Source organism: Meles meles, chromosome 8, assembly GCF_922984935.1.
Source record: "Meles meles chromosome 8, mMelMel3.1 paternal haplotype, whole genome shotgun sequence".
Classification (NCBI taxonomy): Eukaryota; Metazoa; Chordata; class Mammalia; order Carnivora; family Mustelidae; genus Meles; species Meles meles.
The window spans coordinates 40,686,810-40,710,691 of NC_060073.1; the positions used below are offsets into that span (position 1 = coordinate 40,686,810).

At 36.8% G+C, this 23,882-nt stretch overlaps 1 protein-coding gene across 1 annotated transcript in view; it reads right to left on the bottom strand.

Moving 5' to 3' along the window:
* Positions 1-2,209: 2,209 nt before the first annotated feature.
* Positions 2,210-23,882, bottom strand: part of SLC17A6 (solute carrier family 17 member 6) — a 43,177-nt gene continuing 21,504 nt past the window's right edge. Inside the window, exons 4-12 of the mRNA XM_046016266.1 lie at positions 20,845-20,959; positions 19,695-19,782; positions 19,073-19,159; positions 15,771-15,913; positions 11,593-11,742; positions 6,132-6,264; positions 4,951-5,061; positions 4,378-4,505; positions 2,210-3,647 (exon numbers count right to left, since the gene is read on the bottom strand). Coding sequence (XP_045872222.1) covers positions 3,312-3,647; positions 4,378-4,505; positions 4,951-5,061; positions 6,132-6,264; positions 11,593-11,742; positions 15,771-15,913; positions 19,073-19,159; positions 19,695-19,782; positions 20,845-20,959 — 1,291 coding nt within the window. The 3' untranslated portion in view covers positions 2,210-3,311. The remainder of the gene's footprint in view (positions 3,648-4,377; positions 4,506-4,950; positions 5,062-6,131; positions 6,265-11,592; positions 11,743-15,770; positions 15,914-19,072; positions 19,160-19,694; positions 19,783-20,844; positions 20,960-23,882) is intronic.

Consider the following 23,882-nt stretch of genomic DNA (forward strand, 5'->3'; position numbering starts at 1 on the left):
AATCTTCTCTCCCTCAAAAAAAAAAAAAAAAAAAAAAAGGAAGGTGGAAGATGGGATGTGGGAGCAAATGAGGGTAGCCAGTGGTAACTTCTGGAGACATCATTAGAACGATTCTCTTACTCTCTTACAGGAACTGTAAACTTTTCATTATAGAATTGGGGAAATTATAAAGTATTAGATCCAAGACACTTTCATTTTTGCCAAAGTTATGCAAAAATGGCATGTGAGGCTCCTTAAGAGAGCTGGGTTTCTGGCTACTGTTTCTTTGTGCAGAGGATTGTAGGGAAAGAAAATACATTCCCTCCCTCCCATTGCCTTCCACACACACTCTGAGCTTATGTGAGTTGTGGATATGGGGTTGTGGTTCAACCAATAAATATTCTTCAATTAACTTCTTACATTAAGTTCTGGCTAGAAAAGAAAGTAAAAATAAAAACAACGCACAGCTTACCATAACAACTCCATTCCAAACCCATGATATCCTCTGTATCCTCTGTATCCAGTCAGTTTCTCTCATTGAGACTTGGTAGTTAAATAAGGAATGTCACTTAAATCATCCCATGAGTCCTTTTGAGCAGTAAAGTTCTAGGAATCGAAGATCCAGAGCTGTATGATTATGGTCTTCCCTCTCTACACATCTGTCAAATCGGGAACTGGAGCGGAATGATCACTTTTCCAGCAACACAGACATTCCACTGGCTGCTACCTTGATACGTCTTGCTCATGGCTTGCTGGTTTAGCTGACACCTTATAATATAATGCCGGTACTCTGTTTTACCTCGGGAAAGTTATTTAACCTTCATGAGTTTCAGTTTCTCCCCTTGCAATCTGGGCTGAAAAGAAGCACCTGCTTTGGGTCATTGTGGAGTTACAGGAATACTCTGCCCAGAATGGTTAGGACAATGACCAACACAATCTACATGTACAATCCAAATTAGATGGGATCCTTGACCTGACAACTTTTGAATTTTTTCCCAAAGTTTTCTGTAAGTTTAGTGCACAAGCTACGAGAAGACGATCATTGAAAGATAGAGTCTGACTCTGAGACCCATTTCTTTTTTTCTTTTATCTTTTTTTAATAAAGATTTTTATTTATTTATTTGAGAGACAGAGATCACAAGTAGGCAGAGAGGCAGACAGAGAGAGGGAGAAGCAGGCTCCCAGCTGAGCAGAGAGCCCGATGCGGGGCTCGATCCCAGGACCCTGAGATCATGACCTGAGCCGAAGGCAGAGGCTTTAACCCAGGTGCCCCCTGAGACCCATTTCTTGATGCACAATTCTGTCTATGGAACACACTCTACATGTAATAATGTAATAATAAGAGTTATTTTCTCTTGTAATATGTAATAACATATTACAATATGTACTAACAAGAGCACCATGTTCTTCCATTAGAGCTCAAGTAGCTAAAAAGGTTATTATTCTCAAACCTAGCTTTGGTGTCACTGGAGCACACAAAAGCTAAATTTCCATAAAGCTGCAAACTAAATAGAATAGACCCAAATTAATGTATTGTATTTTTACAAAAGGATAGAGCATTTTATTAATACTTTTTTTTTTCAGCAACAAAATGAGAGTCCACATCTTCTCATTCAACACAACAAAAGCTATGATCACATTACATCACTTTGAGACACAAAGCAAAGGATGTTTTTATTTTCTTAAGGTCAAGGATGGTTTGCATCTTTAAAACAAATGTTATGTTTTCTATTTGTAGTAGCACGGCTTCCAGTCACTAGCACAATACAATGAACAGATCAAATATCCAGAAGAGACAATTAAATACACCGATGACATTTTGCATTGAATTGGGAAATGCATTATTATCATTTAGAACATTCTAAAGAGATCTGATGTTAACTTTTTAAAAGAAAGAAAAAATCATTCCAACCACCCAGACAGCTACCACAAGCAAAATGAAGATAATATACAGACAGGAAATTGTATGCATTGCACTTATTGCTTGGAACACAAATGTTGCAATTCCTGTTGAGTTGTATTAAGAAATGACAAGCAAAATGCCTCTGTCCCATCTAAAATTCTATGACTCTATGAAAGTAGAAATTGCAGTCCCCTAACCTGACATTAGGTGTATGCTATTTTTGGTTTTTTGTGATGATTGTTTATTATGCTTTTGTGTATGGATATGTATAAGATATACAGATATATAGATATAATTTTAATATAATTTATTGTCCTATATATTTCAGACAAATATCTTTTAAATGGGACTTTAAATAATAAAATCATCTACTTACAATATCTCTATTAAGTTTATCTTTTCATATTATATATAGCTCTGTGGCACAAGTTTCATATAGTATTTTGTTATTAAGGAAGAAGAAATCTAAACCATTTTTTTATTTATTGTTGTTAATATTGCATTTTAAGGGCTGTATCTTCATAGTAAATTTCTTATTAGATTCTTTATGGTGTATGCATCTTTTTTTTTCTAATGCAAGTTACAACCAGTACAAAGTTGTAATAAAAAATACATTAAAGTCTATTTACTTTTTATATTTTTTGCAAAAAGTGATATGCTACATGAAAAGTCAGATTTCTGTTGAAACGTGAAGTGTTTTATACTGTTAGGTAAATGAATGGAAGAACATGAAGCATACCCCTCCCTTTACAAGTTCTCTTTCACAGATATAAGTATATGTGCACAAGCATTTCATATAAAACACTGCAAGATATTTCTTTTCAGAACCAACAAAATATTCCACATTATGTAATAACAATAATTATTTAGTACACCTTGCTAGTTGCTAGCCCACAATATTCTTCTCTAATTGAGAGATATATCAACTCCGTAATTTATATTCAATAAACATTGCCACCACCTGATCCAGCCAACATGACATCTTCAGGTTTCTTAACAGGACTTCTGCACGATATCTTGCAATACAGTGTAACAAATATATAAGTGCATTTTACATGATCAAGTAGCTTTGGCTTCCTAACCTTTGTAGGATGGGATGTGCCAACTGTCGTAGTTGTGCTTTATTAAGTGGTGATGAGTTTTAGCTCACATGAATCCAATGAGTAACTACTCGCTTCTACAATTTTGACCAGTCAACCTTTAAATCACAAACGCAAAAATGGATGGCCTGAACGGAAATGATGGCATTTCACAACTTCTACAGATTGCACTTGATGGTAACTTCATGAGTTTGTTTTGATTCATTTTTACAGCAAGACTTGCCTGGTTGATATGTTTACGTGTGTACACCACTTTTTTTTTTTAATTTTTGTGCAATCACAATTAATTTAATCACAAACACTAAAAATAAATCCAGCAATTAGCTTTGTTATGAATAGTCATCTCGGTCCTTATAGGTGTATGAGTCTTGTGCTTCTTCTTGTACAAATTCCTCCTTCTTTTCCCAACCATTAGGCCAACCTCCATTGGCCTGTGTTGTGGCACCATAAGACTTGGTGGTACCATAATTTATATAATTTTGAGTAATGTCCCCTGTTTCTTCATCGAGCTCATCTTCATGGATAAATCCACATTTTTCTTCACTTGTTTCCTCAGGGTCTGCCCAGGGTTGCTTCTCTCCTGAGGCAAATATTGCATAAAATACAACTCCGCCGTAGTGGACCAGGGCAGCAATCAGGAAAACATACTGCCATTCTTCACGTGACTGCAGTGACAAAAAGCAGCACGGTGAGAACAGACTCCCCATGTTTGAAAAGCATAACCTCTTCTTCGAATGCTCCACCATCAGGCTTTTCATTAAAACGCTATCTTTAGGGGAAGACCTTGTTCTGACTCTATAAAGCAAAGACTGCGGTAGAAACTTTCCATAATCTTATGGCTTTCATTAATTAAAAAGTCTTTTAAATCTCAGGTTCTGAAATAAAATTCCAAACATATCTGTGGTCTGCTAATTTTTAAAATACCCATCATCTCTCTTGGAATTTCCATTGATTTATGTGTATTTTTCCTCCTACTTCTTTTGTTTATTTCCTTATGGTGAACAATAACTGTGAAGCTCTACATATAAGGACAGAGAGCTAATAACAATATTCTCCCACTGATAACTGCAGAGTCTGAATTGATGTTTCCAAATAAAGCCCAGAAGCCTTCTATTGAGTGTTCTAATAAGCTAAGAGAAAAAAAGGTCTTCTATTGTTGTTGCTACACCAGAAATACAAGAAATATTAAAAGGTGTTGAAAAGCACACTGCTTATTAGTTGGAAAAGAAGATTTCCTCGGAGTTCTCAGAGATTTTCTAGTGAGTCTCAATTAACTCCCTTACTCAGCGGTCTGGTGGCTGGACCACAGAGAGAGCGCCAAACAGAGTACAGTAACTCTTCTCTACCATAAGGGAGAATCTTCTAAAATTGAACATTTCTTTACCTACATCTTACCTTGTTCTTTGTCATTGCACCAACAATGATAGGGCAAACCATTCCTGACAACGTGCCAACACCATTTGAAATGCCCATTAAGATACTGGCATATCTCGGAGCAATATCCAAGTGGTTAACATTGAAACCTGAAAGACATACATCAGCTTAGAATCAGAGAATCCTAAACCCCTGGGAAGTGGGTGACTGGAGGATATTCTCTACCACACTCAATGCTCTCCTTACAGGAGACTAGGTATACAGCAGGTGCTCAGTAAACTTTTTTTTATACTTCAGCTCAAAGATATGATCGGAGTGGAATGAAGTATGGTTTCTTATTCAATACTTAATACATGATGTTCAAATCACAGAGAAATGTTCTCTTAAAAAAGAAGAAGAAGGGTAAGCAGGAAGAAAATGAGAAGTGACAAATCCAAATAATGATTTCTAAATGTGCTATTTTTTTTACTTTCTAGGGGAACTATGTTAAGTAAATTTTCAACAATAGAATATTAAAGAGGAAAAGAGAATATATGCATTATTCCAGCAAAAAGCAGCATGTTACATTTATAAATTTAAGAACATGTATCTTACCAGAAATAGCAAATCCGCTGAATCCCACTGCAAGTACCAAGAATGAGATAGCCACCCCTCTAGTATGAGAATAGCCAACAACCAGAAGGAGTGTTGCTTCCATGCCAAAACCTTCAGGACAAACACACGTAAACACTTCAGAAATGTGTGTAAATTTTTCCAATAAGCCAAAAGTGCTAGAACTTCTCAAGCTTATCTGACCTAAGAAACCTCAGGTCAGAGGTTTCTTCTTCAGAAAGGCTTCTTCAGGGAGCCTATCTTAAAAGTAATAATAACAGCGGCAGCTGGGTGGGCTCAGGCCGTTAAGCCTCAGACTAGTCTAGACTTTAGCTCAGGTCATGATCACAGGGTGGTGAAATCAAGCCCCAGGTAGCCCATGCACTCTGTGTTCAGTGGGAAGTCTGCTTGAGATTCTCTCTCTCCCTCTGCTCCTAACCCACCCTCTCTCTCAAATAAATAAAATATTTAAATAATAATAACAGTTATAATTTACGCAGATTACTGAAGCTTTCCATTTTTTTTTAAGATTTTTATTTATTTATTTGACAAACAGAGATCACAAGTAGGCAGAGAGGCAGGCAGAGAGAGAGAGAGAGAGGGAGGAGGAAGCAGGCTCCCCACTGAGCAGAGAGCCCAATGTGGGACTTTATCCCTGGACCCTGAGATCATGACCTGAGCTGAAGGCAGAGGCTTTAACCCACTGAGCCACCCAGGTGCCCCTGAAGCTTTCCATTTTAATAAAAACACTGAGCACACCCTTAAGTTTCAATGGTGGGCAAGGATGAGCTATTTATGTAGTTATTTAAAACTGGAGTCATAAGGGGTTCCTGGGTGGCTTAGTCATTAAGAATCTGCCTTCAGCGCAGGTCATGATCACAGGGTCCTGGGTTCAAGACCTGTGTCAGGCTCCCTGCTCAACAAGGAGCCTGCTTCTCCCTCTCCCACTCCCCCTGCTTGTGTTCCCTCTCCTGCTGTCTCTCTCTGCCAAATAAATAAATAAAATTTAAAAAAAAAAAAAAACCTAGGCGTTGTGAAAATTTGAGGGTAGGGAAGTGATTATAAATGAATAGGGAAAACATGAATTTAGCTGCATATTTGACACACACTGTAAAATTACTCACTCCTGTAGATCAGCACTTCATGAGTCAAAATCATGTCCTTCACATGACTTACGTACTTACCACCACAATTCATGATCTTTCTTACTGTAGTAGTTGAAAGAATTTGCTTGCTTCTTAGAAAATCTGCAATCTGTCCTCCAATGGGCACAATAATTGTCATTACTAAGTGTGGCACAGCAGATAGCATGCCAACCTGAAGAAAAAGAAGAGGAAACATACACATGACCATACATAATATGAGCAATGGTCTTGGTTGTTTGAATCTGTCATAAATTCTTTACAGGAAAAGGAAGAGAAAAATACTGTCTTCAAATGACCACTTACTCATTCCTAGAATAAGCAAGAACTTCCACAGAATAAATGAGAAAAGCTAACTAAGTAAAATTACTTTTTATCTTTTAGGAGAGAATAATGCTTTTTCCTGTGTAATGAGTCAGTAAATTTTGAGTTTTCGAATAAACTATCCGGAATCTTATCACAGAGTGATTCACAATTATGTGCCCATTTTATATTCTTAAGTATATTCGCAAAAATTTACCATTAGTGAGTGGGAGAGTGACAGAGACAGAGTCAGAGGGACAAGAAATGTATCTGACAAGCTTTAAAGAGGCTGTATTTTTAAATTTTTTTTTTAAATTCTTAGGAAGGCTAAAAAAACTTAACTGCATTTAAAATATATATCTCTTATGAGTTTTATATTTGGTTTCGAAGCTAAAGTTAGCCCAGAAAATGCAGATCAGTTCTTCAATTTTAGGTATTTTCTATGTCAAATATTAGTATTTTGTCACATTGTCACACAGTGGTATGTAGCTTCTGTATTAATGTCATACGAAATAGCTCAACCGAAAATCTAACCTATCAGCATCAATTCAACACACATTTCTTGGCCAATAATTTTGTGCAAGACACTCTTCTCTGGGCATCATTAAGGCATGAAGTATGAATCAAATGCATTTTAACTGTGTTCATAGACTAAGCAGATTTTGAATCTAAACATATTAAGGAAGTTTTTTTCCGAAGTGTAATTTGAAGTATACTTCCTACAGATTATAAGTACTGGGGAAAAGTGTATTATTTGTGTATAAAAATGTCTTCTAACTTAGATTATTGAAGGTTTGAGACAAAAATTGGTCAATTTCACAACGGCATACAATAGAGTACCACGCCCACGGAGTCCGGTTGTTATCATGATTAACCCAGTCAGTGAATGACTCCTACATGGCTTAATTGTCTGAGTTATTTTATTCGCCCTTTTTTATCTAGATGAAAGTTTATTATATTACTCTCTTGTATCGATGAAGAAAATACTTAAAAGGGCTAAATCATTTCCAGAACCAAATACTGAGCCATTTTTACCTGAGTCTGAAACCTGGGCTTTTAAACACTATGCTTAGCACTATAACCATCTGAGAAAGAAAAATCAAATAAAACCAGACAATGTGTTGACTGCTCTTAATTTAGTTCAAAACCTGTCATTTAGTAAAGGCTCAACAAATTTGAACTAAGTAAAACTATAAGGTAAACCGATATTAAGGCAAACATTATCACTTTTGAGAATAGCACCTCCAAAGCAGAGTTGTTCTTTATTCCTGACTACAGTAGATATATTTAAAGCAACCAATATGTAGAAAGAAGCCCTCAGACAAGAAAACATTCTGAAATACACCACGTAAGGATTTGCACAACATTGTATGTTGTGTGTTTGCTTTTAGAGGCAGAGAAACCAGGAGAGTGACTTGCATTTCCTAAATTCCCCATAATGGGCCTGCATCTTGACTCAGTGAGGCATCTGAGAAGCTCTTAAGTCGAACACCCTTTGCTGTTTACTATCTACTCAAATAGACATTTTAATTCCTTTGGATAAATGAAGAATAAAGCTATGATTACTAGCTATTCACTTTTAGCAAAGCACTATGGAAGTGCAAGGAGCTAACGATCTAGAGGTTAATGAGACAGAAGTTGGGGATATCCTACTCCACTGACTTAATACTTGAAGGTACTCAATCTCTCAGTTTCTAGGACAATATGGAACCTATTCAGTATGTGACCTCATCAGGGCCAAGTTGCAGAACTTTATGAAAGTTATTCAACGATCTCCTCAGTCTTTGGTGATTTACCATAATCACTTGCAATCACATGTTATCAGAATGCTCACAACTTTTGGGGAGTATCATTATTTATGATAATCCCACAGCACTTTGCTCATTATTTTAAGGTTTTACAAGACTAGGCTAAATGTTTTGAGTATATGACTGATTGATTCTTCATAGAATCTCATTAGACTCCATGCATTCTCCTCTTTGCTTCTCTGGGTCACAGTCTGGATTTCCTCTCTCCCCACCTGTTTCATATTCTGTTTAGAAATTGGCAGGCTGGGGCACCTGGGTGGCTCAGTGGATTAAAGCCTCTGCCTTCAGCTCGGGTCATGATCTGGGATCATGGTCCTGGGATCGAGCCCCACATCGGGCTCTCTGCTCAGCAGGGAGCCTGCTTCTTCCCCTCTCTCTATCTTCCTCTCTGCCTACTTGTGATTTCTGTCTGTCAAATAAATAAATAAAATCTTTAAAAAAAAAAAAAAAGAAATTGGCAGGCTATCACACAACAAAGAGCAGCCACTCAACACTTCTCCTCTGCTCCTAAATGTAAAGCTCAAAAGGAATGAATGTTTCCTCTCATTTGGTTGTCTCTTGTAAACTGACCTCTCAAAGTGCTGGTTAATCCAAGCACTAGCCTTCCCTTGATAGGTCATTTTCAAAAGGCTAAAAATGTTTCTATATAAGCATTATATACCATATACAATATAATATATTAATTACAATTTATATTATTTTTTAATTTCTATAAAACACTAAAATATAACTTCAAATATAATATACATACACATCTATGCACATTTCTGCTTTAACTGGATCAGGCTATTTGAAATGAAGATTGAGCTATTGCACTTCTGTTTTAGTCTGCAGGATACTCAATTTAACTAAGGTTGGAGAGAACTACCCTCCATTTAAATATTTTAGTTTGCTTACATTTTGCCGTGATTCTGAAGGAGGGTATTAATACCATTATTTATGAAAAAGAAAATCAAAGCTGGCAATCATTCAAAAACCAGCTCCAGGTTATGTATCAATAGTTTATTGCAGAGCTTGGATCCGGAGCCATGCCAGCCTGGATCTAAAGCCTGTTTTCTATTTCCATTACTACCTCCTTTATACATTTTTCAAGTAAGTGACTTTTTTTTTAAGAGTATAATCAAAATCTTCAAGCCAATCTGTGTGTGTAGAACTTATCTGAATTTTAGTTAAAAATATAACGAGTGAATCAGAGCAACTCACCTGGTTATTCTATTTAGCTTTTGCAAAATATCATTGCTTTTACTCAAGCATTTTCAATTAAGTGGAGCTACAGGCCCAGAATGACCACACGGTTTCATTAACATCAGTTGGCTCCTTCACTTCTCCCCCATGAGACCTGACTTTATTAATAGCCTCTCAGTGTCATATTTGTCCTAGATTATGAAAATGGACTCACACCTCCAGCTGCCTTTGTTGAGAAGTGTAACACCTCTCAGAGCTACCAAAGGCTACCCTGCAATGTTTGATCAGCTCTAGAGAGAAGAGCCCTATCTAAAGCAGCCATTCTTCTCAGGAATGGAGGAAACAGTTTCCTTAGAAACAGGGATTACAAAAGAGCTCTTAGAATAGCTTCTCCCTAAACTCAGGTTTTCTTCAATTCCAGGCCTCAGATAGTCTTTCAAGTAGAGATATAATATGAATAGCGAGCCCAGCTGGATGTATGTAATGACATGAAGAGAAATGGCCAGTCCATGGGCAGCACACACAAATGTATTCAGTACTCCGCAAAGGGCTTGGCAGGGATGGTATTTAACAAATACTTGCTAAGTGCTTAAATGAAGATAGGGTCCACCTGAATTTGAATAGCATAGTAAAGGGAACTGAAACATAAATTAAAGAATAGGGGCTTAAGCTTGATTCGGGCATATATTACCAGCGTGGCCTTAGGCAACACAATACCTTCCCTAGTTTGTTTTCCCATCAACAGAAATGATGAGAGTTATCCAGCTGGTCAACCAAATAAGATTGTTCATGAATATGAAAGGACCTTGTGAATTTCAAACACTTCTATAAATATAAAGTCGTTATTTTTATGTTCATTTTGTCCTTCTAGAAAATCCCAGAATGATTATATTTTCACAGCTATGGACAAATGTCTCTAAGATTTAGCATACTGTGCTGTAACTGGTAACTAATTACTTTCATGTATACCACCAAGCTGTGAACTCCTGAGCATGGGAACAATGATTTTATTTCTGAACCTAACACAGATCTTCACACACATCCTATTCGACAAATGCCTGTTAAGTGAATAAGTTGAATAAATGACACACAAGAATGTTTTCAGATTTTTTGGGGGGGGCTTTTTCAAATCTCTTAGCAAAGGCAGCTTTTTTTAAGTTTATAGGAAATTTAAAAAAAAAATTTTTTTTCTTGAGTGTAGTTAACACACAATGTTATATTAGTTTCAGGTGCAGGACAAAGTAATTTGACAAGTTTATATGTTATACTATGCTCACCACAAGTGTAGCTACCATCCATCTGCAGACAACATTATTACAATTTCATTAGCTATATTCCCTGTGCTGTGCTGTTTAGTCCCATGACTTATTCATTCTATAACTGGAACCCTGCATCTCACGTTCCCCTTTACCCGTTTTGCCCATCCCTCATTTCCTATCCTTCTGGTAACCATCCATTTGTTCTCTGTATTTACAGGTCTTATTCTGCTTTTCATTTGTTTATTCATTTGGGTTTTGTTTTGTTTTGTTTTAGATTCCACCTATGAGTGAAATCGTATGGTATTTTTCTCAAAACCTGATTATTTTAAACTAATATAATACCATCTAGGTCCATTATATTGTTGTAAATGGCACAATCACACCCCTTTTTATGGCTGTGTGATATTCCAGAATGTGTGTGTGTGTGTGTGTGTGTGTGTGTGTGTGTGTGTGTCCATGTGTATTACATCCTCCTTATCCATCTGTCTATCCATCAGGACTACATCAAAATAAAAAGCTTTCACACAGATAAGATAACCAGATTTTTGAAAGCATTGAAGAAGAGATTGGTAATTATTTAAACACAATTCCATTTCAATAAAATATTTTTTTGTTCACTGTTACATTGTCTCTGACCTGAGACTTAAAGGAAGTTATATTTCTTTAAAGGGGAAAAACTTAACTGAGCTATAAGTTCCATGAGGACAGAGACTGGATTGATTTTGCCTGTGTTTCCATCAAAAAGAGCGATTTCTAGTGGACAGCTGAGTACAGCAGACACTCCAACACCTCACTTAGTCTTTATTTCCCAGAAGTTATTTGTTAAGTGGATAAACAAATAAATGAGTAACTCCTAAAATTTAGAAGATAAAGTGTTGACAAAGCAACTTAATATTCAATTGAGCACAAAAATAATGCACTGGTTAAACAAGGATAATTTTCACATACCTTGCTGATTTCAAATCCAAAGACTTCCTCAAAGTATGCGGGCTGACTAATAAGCAGTAAGTAAAATGTCCAGCTTCTGCAGAAGTTGGCAACAATTATTGCATAGACAGGCATAGATGTAAAAAATTTCCTCCATGGGGTCTTGAATTTCTGAAATCCCAAAAAAGAGAGCCATTCTGACCATTTAAAATATTTTCTGACTTAAATGGGAATAATAGATGCTTTGCATTTCCAGGATGTATGTGTTGAGACATGAATAGGAGGTAATGAAGTTAATTGCAGCCGTCTAGTTAACCTTAGCTTCATGAATAATTGTTGGAAGAAAAAAAGATATTAGCCTCTTCTTCTGATGAAATTGATCCCATTTTAGGAATGTATAAGATCCTACATTTATAGAAAACAATTCCTATGGAACTAGAGGGTATTATGCTTAGCGAAGTGAGCCAGTCGGAGAAAGACGACTATCATATGATCTCCCTGATATGAGGAAGTGGAGATGCAACATGGGGCGTTTGGGGGGGTAGGAAAAGACAAAATGAAAGAAGATGGGATCGGGAGGGAGACAAACCGTAAAAGACTCAATCTCAAAAAACAGACTGAGAGTTGCTGGGGGGAGTGGGGACGGGATAGGGTGGTTAGGGTTATGGACATTGGGGAGGGTATGTGCTATGATGAGTGCTGTGAAATGTGTAAACCTGGCGAGTCACAGACCTGTACCCCTGGGGATAAAAACACATTATTTGCACAACACCCAGTGCAAAAAACAATGAATACTGTTACGCTGAAAAAAAATAAATTAATTAAAAAAAAGGAAAGAAAAAGAAAACACATTATTTGTTTATTTAAAAATTTAAAAATAAAAATTAAAAAAAAAAAGAAAGAAAACAATTCCTAAAGCACAGATCCTAGTTTCCAAGACTTTTTTTTTTTTTTCTGGCAGTGATAAATCACATCTCAGCTAAAGATCCTTGCCCTATCAGTGACCTTGTTGGTATCCAAAATATTTTATCTAAAACACTGAGAATTTAATATAGTTAGGAGGAGAAAAATAAGAAACATTAAAAGTGCAATATTCTTGACCCTATGTAAAGTTAATAACACCACTATCTATAAATTCTCTTTAATATGTATTTTTTTAAAGATTTTATTTATTTATTTGACAGACAGAGATCACAAGTAGGCAGAGAGGCAGGCAGAGAGAGAGGAGGAAGAAGGCTCCCTGCTGAGCAGAGACCCCCCCCCCCCCCAATGTGGGGCTCGATCCCAGGACCCTGAGATCATGACCCGAGCCAAAGGCAGAGGCTTTAACCCACTGAGCCACCCAGGCACCCCTATAAATTCTCTTGATAGACAATGAATGTCAATATAAATTCTATAATACTGAAGGGCACGGTTCTATAAAACTCACATGGTACACAGCTGGGTTGAAGTATGTGGTTACCCAGCACAGACCATGGACACATTATAACTAGTTATTTATGACATTCAAAACATTCAAAATTAGCCACCTACATGGGATTGGCTTTGCTTATGATATCCATTTAGAAATTATATCTAGTGTACTCAAAGATTCTATATATGCCCAAATATGAAGCAAGTATCTTCCCCTAAGACTAACACTTTTGGACCCAAAAGTGTCTCTCATATTCTCACTTCCTCAGTGACTTTATTTTGAATGTCAAAATACTGTTCGGTGAAGTCAGAGTAGCCTGAAATAACTCCACTTAATGCTAGCTTGGGATCGTTAACCTGGCCAAATTAGTAAAAGGGGAGACAAACATTTTTTACACAGATTTGGTAATTATTCCTGGATGGAGAGCCTCATAACTGCTAGAATTGGCTGTGACTCTAACTACTCTAATTAAGCCTTTCAAGGTCACTTTAACAGTAATATAGTAAGAAGCTATATCGTCGTGATCACAAACACACATGACAAAAAAAGAAAAACCTAACCAAACCAAAAGCATCTCCTAATAACATATAATGAGTACTGTGGCTCTGAATGAAAATATCCAGTGACAATATCACAGCTGGGTTGAAAATGTGCATTTTTTAAACCCTATATACTCTGAGAAGATCATGCCAGATAAATATACTTATTTCACAGAAAATGAAAATTGTTCAATACAGGGATGTCAGCATTGTGGTATTATGTTAGTGTAAGAAGTAACTTCAGAATATTATTAAAAGTAAATAACTTTTTCTTGCTGGGAAAGTGTTTCTATTATTCATATCTGGATCATCTCTGCTAAGAAATTTATTCTTCAGGTTGTAAAACACTTCATCAAATGTGAGATAGAAGCATCTAATTTTATACCTTAAAAAATTGTTCGGGGTCATAGGAGGACTTATAGTATCCTGATAACAGTCTACTTACTGACCTGGCTGTTTGCTTCACATGTGTGTATGGCTTACAAAAATTAAGCAAGTTGTTCACTTATGATTGGTGTGTTTTTCTGTATACAGGTTAAATTTAATTTTTTAAGAAAAAATATTTAAAAGGCATTACAGTCAGCTGCAATGTGCACTTCTTATTTAGATGCAGACTCCAAAGAAATAGTCACAAAGGTCATATGATAATAGACTAGATATTCAAATTTGGACTGGGTATTATAAATCGGAATATGATCTAGGCATTAGGTAATATTAGGAAATTATTCTTCATTGTTTTAGATATAATAATAGTACTTAGATTGTGAAAAAGTATTTTTAGTTTTCTAGAGATGCATGTGAAGTGTTTGTGCTAAAATGTTAGGAGATCTCATTTCCTTTGACATCATTCAGCAATAAGAAAAGTGAAATACATAGGCAAGGTGTTGACAACACTTGCATGTCTGCAGTGGATACATGGATGCTTCTGTTACTATTCTCTCCGTTTTGCTGTATATGGAAATTTTCACAATAAGAATTTCAAAATAACCGTAAGTACAATGACCAAAATATAATCTCATTTTTAATTTTGATTTAAAGCTATAGGAAAGTATCAAACTTCAGTAAGAAGTGGAATATTATGTTTGGAAAAAAATATTATGTTTGGAAAATATTTTATAAGTGGACCATTCATCCATTTACAGATGGAAACAGGCAGGAGGAAGTTCTAAGCCAGTCCAGAGTGCAAGAATTTTTTTTTTTAAGTACTGAAGTTTCACTTCTGAATGATATCCAGTATGGGATTTTTCTTATTCATTAGAGACCTCAACAATAGTGGGTGATAGATAGACTTTTTTTACCTAGGCTGGAATGTCAAAGACAGACCTTCTCTAATAATGAAGTAGAGAATTACAGCTGGACTAAAACTTAATTAGAAAGAGGGGAGGAACCTTCAAAAGAAAGAGAAGCATAACTTATAGGAGATACTGGTTCTCTACCTTCCAGCTCTCAGCATAAGGAAATTGAGTTACTGTTTAGGTGCTGAATTTCGGAGCCTGTCTAAATACATTGATTTTGCTTCCCGATTTTTAATAGTATCAAATGGCTATTTATTAATTAATATTTATGATATATTAATGTCACACAGACTAAAAGATTTGCATTATTGATGCAGAGCTGCATTTTCTCTCTCCACAGAGCCCATGCAAGAAATCGAATTAGAATCAGAAAAGGGGTCCATGTTATATTTTTTATGATACTTTATCTTCAGAAAAATAATCCTGAAAATAAGACTTTATCAATAACAAGATTATATTACATTAAAAATATTTTTATGTCAGCTACTACTGACTTTCTAATGATTTTGGATTTCTTTAACCACTTATAGTGTAAACACACACGTGTAAAAGCTACATTTAGACAATTCAATACACAAAAAATAGCCCTTTTCGTGATTGTGTTAGGTGATCTGGCATTTCCTACGACCTGAAATTAACAAATATTTGTTGAATTTGTTTAAATTATGAACCATTTGAACATTTATAAAAGCTTATTTAGGTTTATAGTCATTGTCATGGTCCAGGAAAAATTTGAAAATCATTAAGAAAGATAAAGAAAAAAAAAGAATTATAGATGGGGGAAGTAACAATTATTCCTAAGTCAGAAACTATGGATGGAAAAAAAGAAAACAATCATGATTGACATCAAATTAGTTATGTTGAATAGGGACTCAGAAAATGGTTTGGTTGGTCAAAGGGAGGTGAGATGAAGAATAAAAACAGGAATGTACACCATAATAAAGTTCTTACTTCCATTGCACCTAAAAGATTTGCACTCTCTCCAATGCTTTCTTCAATGTACCTACGTTCTTCATCTGTAATAGTAGGATGCTTTGCAGGACTCTCATAAGACACCAAAAGCCAAAACATGTACCAGACCATTCCAAAGCTTCCTGCAAGGAAGGGGTCAAAAGAAGAAAATCAAAAGTCTATCATAAATACCTCCATTTAACTGTCATTTGCTGGAATAAAACTGTAGGGATCTCTTGATAAACCCATTCTCTAGGATGGGAATTGGAGTTTATGCTTCTCCAATTCAGTTCTTCTCGTGTTAATGCCACTAAACTCCAAGCTTCCTGAAGGCTACTCCTGTAGTTTTATCTCTTTGTCTCCAATAAGGCTGAGACACAGCATTGGATAATTATTGCATGGTGTGGTTTGTGACATGTTCATACATCCAACGAACACTTACTGCCTTTACTATTCCAGGCACTCTGCTAAGTGAGAGAAATATGGTGAACAAGACAGAATTCCTGTCTTCAAAGAATTTTATAAGGGGAGATTGTTTTCTTATTTGCCTTCCTTGACTATATGAGAGTGGTCTATATTTCCACAAAAACAGAAGTACTCATTTCCCTTTCTTGTTAGCACTTCCAGATCTAGTAAAGAGATTATTAAATAAAATCTAGATTATTTTAGCTTGGGTGGCTACCATTCATAAAAAAGGCAGGGGTGGGGGGCTTCTGTAATTAATGTAGTAACATTTAACACTTTATGTGACTGTGTACCATTATTATATTCAGTACATAATATTACCTATTGATCCCTCTGGGCAAATGAAAGCTATAAATTCTAACACAAAAGACTGTTTACAATTCTTTGCATCCCTTTCTTTATTTAGCACTCTATTAAAACATGCCCTTATTGTGAAATGTAAATCTACAGTATTAATAAAAGAAAGAATTTCAAGTGATTCATTCCAGTTTCCCAGAGGCTAGTCATATCATTTTTGGCTTCTACTATTCTTTATCCCTTGGGTAACAGTCTAAATGCTCCTGATCTCTATAATACTTTTTTCTTGCTTGTTCAATCTCTAAGAATTATTTCTTAATACCACAGATTTTCACGGGCCATGCTCCTTTTCGTTACCCAACATGACAGCAAACACAAATGGGAGTTAGATGGTATGTGAAAATTTGGTATAGTATAGTGGTTATGGAATATGGCTCCCCCGGATTCAAATCCTGGCTGTGTCACTTACTAGTGACGTGCTCCAATCAATGACTGACTCTCTGTGAACCTCCACTCTAAAACGAGACAATTTCTTTTCTATGAGATTGTGGCAAGGTATAGTTAAAGGAGATAATGCATGAAGCAACTAGTATGATGAATGGCACAAGATAAGCACTCAATAAATGAAAGCTCTTGTAATCCAGTAGTAATTATCATCACTGCCAACTGAATGCATCTGAAGTGCCGGACATTCAGCTAATTGCTACATATGCATTATCTTCTTTTAACATAAGCCACTATACAGTTCTTATCTTATTAATTTTTGAAATATTAATATTGAGCACGTGGCTCAAAGACCTAATTTTTGTTACACATGGTAAGTAAGCAAGTACTATGGGGCTGTGATATTTTCAGATTATCTAATATTTAAACTTTGTTTCATTCAATGGTAAATATTAAATGAGACACAACTTGACATAATGAGATTGATTTTCGTGAGTACTTTGTGTAAATTAATATTCTTTTTTTAAAAAAGATTTATTTATTTTGAGAGAGAGAGAGAGAGCATGTGCACGTGTCAGGCACATGAGCAGGGGAAGGGGCAGAGGGAGGGTGAGGGAAGCAGAATCCGCCATGAGCAGGGAGCCTGAGGCTGCGGATCTCATGACCCTGAGATAGTAACATGAGCCAAAACCAAGAGTGGGATGCTTAACCAATTGAGTCCCCCAGGCACCCCTGGAAATTAATATCCTTACCTTAAAGTCACATCATATTTTCAATCAAGTAATGGATTCAATTAAGGGACAAATCAGAGGATTTAATGTCCGGGCATCCCAACTTGTACTATATACCCTATACACATTTGCTTTAAACTTCTTTGAATTACGGACTCTAAAATCTAATGAAAGATATGGATTAAAATCTAAGAAAAACATCTCCCTGGGAAAAAAATGTACAAAGGCACGCGTGGCTTATCCTTTAGGACATTCATGAATCTAAAACCTATCTATGGCTTTTGAACCAGAATAGAGCTCCTGCTATAATGCATATTTAATAATATTCTGCAAACATAAGAATTTGCTCTGATGAGAACATTTTGAAAAGGGAGTGGATTATGCCTAATTTGGAAGCAGCCATATACTGTAAAATTCTACCTCATGATGTCATTAGTATTTCACATTCTCTTGCCCATGTCCAAAGATGGTGTTAATCAGTGACATCATGGGATGCCTGGGTGGTTCAGTTGGTTAAGCCTCTGCCTTCGACTCAGGTCATGATCCCAGGGTCCTGGGATCGAGTCCTGCATTGGGCTCCTGCTCAGTGGTGAGCCTGCCTCCCACTCTGCCTGCTTGTGCTTTCTCTCTCTCTCTCTCTTTCTGACAAATAAATAAATAAAATCTTTAAAAAAAAATCAGTCACATCAGTTGGAATCCAGCTTTCTTATATTTCTTTTTCCTCATGGCAAAAAAAAAAAAAAAAAGTCTCCTAGAGAGAGACTCTAGGGGTACTCTCAAGTGTAAACTTTCTGGTTCTAGTTAGAAAGTGAACAGAAAGGGACTTTGACTTAGGACTTCTTGTCCTTTTTATTTCTGTTTGAGGACTTCATCTCATTTCATCCTGGAGTAACAAGGACTAAAATGTGAGGTTGCCGCAGGTGACTGTTAATACTTTGTCACAAAAGTGAACGGTTGCCTTAGCACTGCTATCCCCTGCCAGCTTCCCATCCCTGTTCAGTCTTGAGGAGGCAGGGTCAGCCGAGAAAACAGTAGCAAAGAAAGAGAAGTATGTGCTGCCTAGCTCTTTCCTCTTAACTGGCTTTGAATCAAGAACTAATTTTTTTTTTTCATGATCAAGGACAATACATGAAATATATCATAAAGTTTCCACCAACAATGTACTTGTATTTTTAAAACAATAAATAACAAGGTAGGGAGAATCATAATGATAGAACATTTTCCTTAATCTTCTCAAAATATAAGGAAAGGATTCTTAATGGGAAAAAAAAATGTGAGCGAATGCAGAAGTATATTCAGTGATCTACCTCACCATTTTAGTTTACACCCATGTCTTTCAACTTTACCGTGTGGTATGCAACATACCATAGACATAGAATACTGAAGACCAACCAGTATACTGCACAAGAATGCCAGCTAAAGGCATTGCAATTACAGCTCCAGCATATGAACCTAAAATAAAAGGGAGAATGGGAGATAGATAAGTGAAAGCAATAGAAATTCTTGACCTCATCTCATGTCTCTTGGTAGGCTCTCACACTCTTGCACACTCAGGTGCATGTACACTCACACCTCTCTATCTCCAAACACATATATATATGTCTCTATATATAGCCAGGGACACAGGACTACATAAGCAGATGTAACCTACTTATCCTGAGACACAAAAAAATATCTGAAAATAATAACACTATAATAAAAAAATACATTTAAAAAGACTATAACGGAAATTATTCATGAATATATTTGAAAACTTAGATAAAATGGATGAACTAGAAAAATATAAAACACAGAGGAAACAAAGGATTTAAGGAGACCAATAAGAATCAAATAAATTGAAATGGTGGTCAAAAACCTTTCTTCGTGTATATATACACACACACACCCCCTCCAGATGGTTTTAGAGGTGAGCTTTGTCCCCTTCCAGGTCTTATCCAAGTTGTTCCTGAACTTTTACCCACCATAACTGTCTGCATGCAGGACTCACCACAAAAGGAAGTGGTTGCCAATCTACTCCTCTCTAGAGGAGGAGCCCATTTACTCCATATCCCGTGACATGCTGGGTAAGTGACACCCTGTGACGGGGAAGACATATATCACCATTAAAGACACAGGTTCACTGAAAAACAAGCACATTCCCTTCTCTGACGTTGTCTCTTCAGAATGGGCCCAAGGCATTAGAAAAAGCTGCTACTCATAGATCTTTGCTAATTCCCTGAAATTTCACTTTAAAACTTTCAGCCCAGATCGGGTAAGACATGGCTTTTTTTTAGTGACCTGTCCAAATTCTCCACACCCTTCGAGTCTTCCTTCTACTTCAGTTTTCTTCTGATGAAGGCAAAAAAAAAAAAAAGACCCTCTATTACTCCATTCATCTGGAACTCTGAATAGTTTGAGAAATGTGGGAGGCCTTTTTGTGAGGCACAGTGATTCCCACATATAAGGAATCCATACAGAGGAAGCTAAAGCTAGATTCTTGAAGCTCACACTTCCCAAAAGTAGTGTCTAGAACATAAGATTTTTAAAATAATTACTCATTTTATATATTTTTATCCTACCAATCTTCTCTTTCTTTTTGGAGAGAAAGGAGAATGTTTTCAGTGCATAACACTTTATCTGATTTATCTACTCCCACTATATTTCAGGAGAAGAGAAGGGCAATTGGTAGACCAATCTGAAGTTTTTAAAAGACAATCATTAGAGTTACATTCCCAAAGAATATAGTCAACGAAATATTTTAGTGAACACTCAAATCATGATTCAAGTCCAACAAGGATTTGGTATTAATCTCCCAAATAGTATTAATTCAGGCTTATCACCAGCAAAGGACAGACTCAGAAATTTTATTTACAGCACATTAACCAAAGTGCCTGTTCTTCTTTTCTCCCCCCAGTCAAATAGTCATTAAGCATTTCTTTAATACCACTTAATTCTAGAGCAGGGGAGGCAAGCAGTCACAGTCGTACTTCAGCATTAATTAAACAGAAAATATCTGTATGTCTAAATTTTCCAATTTTTGAAGCATACTATGTAGACACAACCTTATAAAATGTTTATTTGTAGATCAAGCCCAAGATAATCTGCTGGTTCTGAGTAACACGCCGACCTTAAGATGGCGCCATCCTGGGGTTCCATACCTCAACAAGCCCCTGCAGTATCCGGACAAAGATGACACACCCGTAATGCACTCTGGCTGCTGATGGGATTAGCATATTCAGAGTAGAGGTAAGAAGTATGGCAGCTCCAAAAACCCTGAAAAAGAGCAGGAGTTAACAGCTGTAAATTTCTCAGGTCAAGTTATAGGCATTTTAAGGTAGGTTTTTTTTTTTTTCCCCTGAAAGAAATATGTTCTGTACTTGATGAGTTAGCTACTACAAATAGATACTTTGACTATCTTGAAATGTTACATTATTGAAGCACAAGAAATAAAAGATTCAATAAATCCAGTTATATGTACTTATATTTATTTTCTTCATCAATCTAATTACAAATTGCAAATATTAAGACACCTGGGTGGCTCAGCCTTCTGTTCAGGTCATGATCTTAGGGTCCTGGGATTCAGTCCAGGGAGACTGCTTCTCCCTCTCCCTCCTCCTGGCTTGAGCTCTGTGTCTCTCTCTGACAAATAAATAAATAAAATCTTAAACAAACAAACAAAAATTTGCAAATATTTATTGAATCATTGATCAACAATGGGTTGATATCTCAGTCTACAATGTAAGCTGCTTTGGGGCAAGACCTTGTTTTTCAAGTCTATTGTTATACCCCTAATAGAGCACGGTGCCTGACACATAGCAGATACTCACTGAAAAGTTGTCAAAAAAATAACAAACGCCTGAATGGAGTTATAGCTCACATTATACAACTGTTTGCGACGTCTGTAAGCAAAAATTCCACTTTGTTCTTAAAAAAGTCTTCCATAATGTTCATACTAAGTAAGAAAAATATTCCCTTCACTGGGGAACTTTAGAAAAATTGTCTTGTGGAGAAGTTTGGGGACACACTATCTCTAATGAGCTAAGCTGTGTGTCCTCTGCAAGTTTTCTCCAGCTGAACATTGAGCCTTGAATTCGGTGAAGATTGTTGCCTCACAGAAGCTCCGATTCTTCCAGCGGGTCCACTTAAGCGTAAGAGTTAAAGACTGAGAGGCGGGGGCGCCTGCGTGGCTCAGTGGGTTAAGCCGCTGCCTTCGGCTCAGGTCATGATCTCAGGGTCCTGGGATGGAGTCCCACATCGGGCTCTCTGCTCAACGGAGAGCCTGCTTCCCTTCCTCTCTCTCTGCCTGCCTCTCTTGTGATTTCTCTATGTCAAATAAATAAATAAAATCTTAAAAAAAAAAACAAATAAATAAATAAAATCTTAAAAAAAAAACAAAAAAAAAACTGAGAGGTGCCTGGGTGGCTCAGTGGGTTAAGCCTCTGCCTTCAGCTCAGGTCATGATCTCAGGGTCCTGGAATCCAGCCCCGCATAGGGCTCTCTGCTCAGCGGGGAGACTGCTACCCCATCTCCCTCTGCTTGCCTCTCTGCCTACTTGTGATCTCTCTGTCAAATAAATGGGTAAAATCTTGAAAAAAACAAAAAGATAAGAGTTAAAGACTGAAGTTTCTGAAAGGGGCCTTGATTGTTATTTTTTTTAAAGATTTTATTTATTTATTTGACAGAGAGAGATCACAAGTAGGCAGAGAGGCAGGCAGAGAAAGACAGGGAAGCAGGGTCCCCGCTGAGCAGAGAGCCTGATGTAGGCCTCAATCCCAGGACCCTGAGAGCATGACCTGAGACAAAGGCAGAGGTTTTAACCCACAGAGCCACCCAGGCACCCCGGGGCCTTGATCATTATTAATCAGCTACTGAAATCTGAGAAATGACTGTGAAGGGCTGAAGGGGATCAGCTGTTTTTCTATGAATCATCGACCAGGTCAAATACTTTTGTTTACTTGATGTAACCCAATATCCGCCTGTCCTCAGTGGCTTCTCACCACTGAGGTCGACACTCAGGAGGTAAATATCCTGTTCTATTCTGCCTCTGTGCTGTTTGCTGAATAGGTATCTTTAGGCTTGAGTCAAAGGATAACCTATTTCCTAAATGTGTCGCAAAATAGAAACTTCCTATTTCTAAAAACGATTACTCCCATTACGAAGCCACACACCCAGTGACGTTAACTTTTTTTCGGAAAAAGAAAGGCAAAGTTCCATAACCTGTCTTTATAAATAAGAACACAAGATTGTTATAAAAATTGACTTAAAATGCATTTTTATGAATCATTACTTCTATGTCGAAAGAATTTTCACCTCCCTTAAAAATGCAATCCGAATGTTCTTATGCAAACCCCAGGACATTTTGGAGGTCTCCTTTAATAGGAGAAAGTGTATGGGGCATGTTTCCTGGACCTAGTGGTGAATGGTGCAAATTCCCAAAGCTGGTGAGATGAACATATGTTTTTACTGTTCTGGGAGTGCAGTGTTACCTGTGTAACAGAGAGGATGAAAGCAGGAAGGGCAAATGACATTGGAGTTTTGGTCCTACGGGTAGGCTGCCTGGGTACTGCCAAACTCGTGCTGACTGCATTTTCTGTCGATGAATCCCATGTTGCTTATGGGATCCTCGATAAGAAAAGACACTGACCCTGCTTCAGGCTTTAAGATAATGAGAACCAGAGCTACATAATGCTACAGGATTTTTGGAAATGTTTATATGAGGTATGCACCCGCCCCATTTAGCCCTTCAGAAGAATCCCTATAAACGGTTGTCCATGAACCAGCTGCATCAGAATTCCCTGGAGAGCTTATTAAAAATGCAGATTTTTCACACTAGAAGGCCAAATCAGACTGAGCTGGGAGTGAAGTCTGAAAATCTGTGTTTTAATAAGAAACCCAGGTTATAATTTTGCATGCTCAGATTTGAGGGGGAAGAAAAAAACCCATAAGGTTTATGGGTTACATAAGGTTTATATCTAGTTGTATCTAATACGTGTGTCTTCTTTTATGATAACTTCTTGTAAATATGATGCATGAAATTTATTTTCTATGAATGTAACTCAACCATCACTTTCTCTGAAGGGTTTTAAAATAGTGCATCTGCCAGAGGAAGATGATTTTACTCATTTTGTAGCTCAAGGTTTCTCAACCTCCACTCAACTTTATTTCAGGATGGCTAATTCTTGGTTGTGGAATGTTG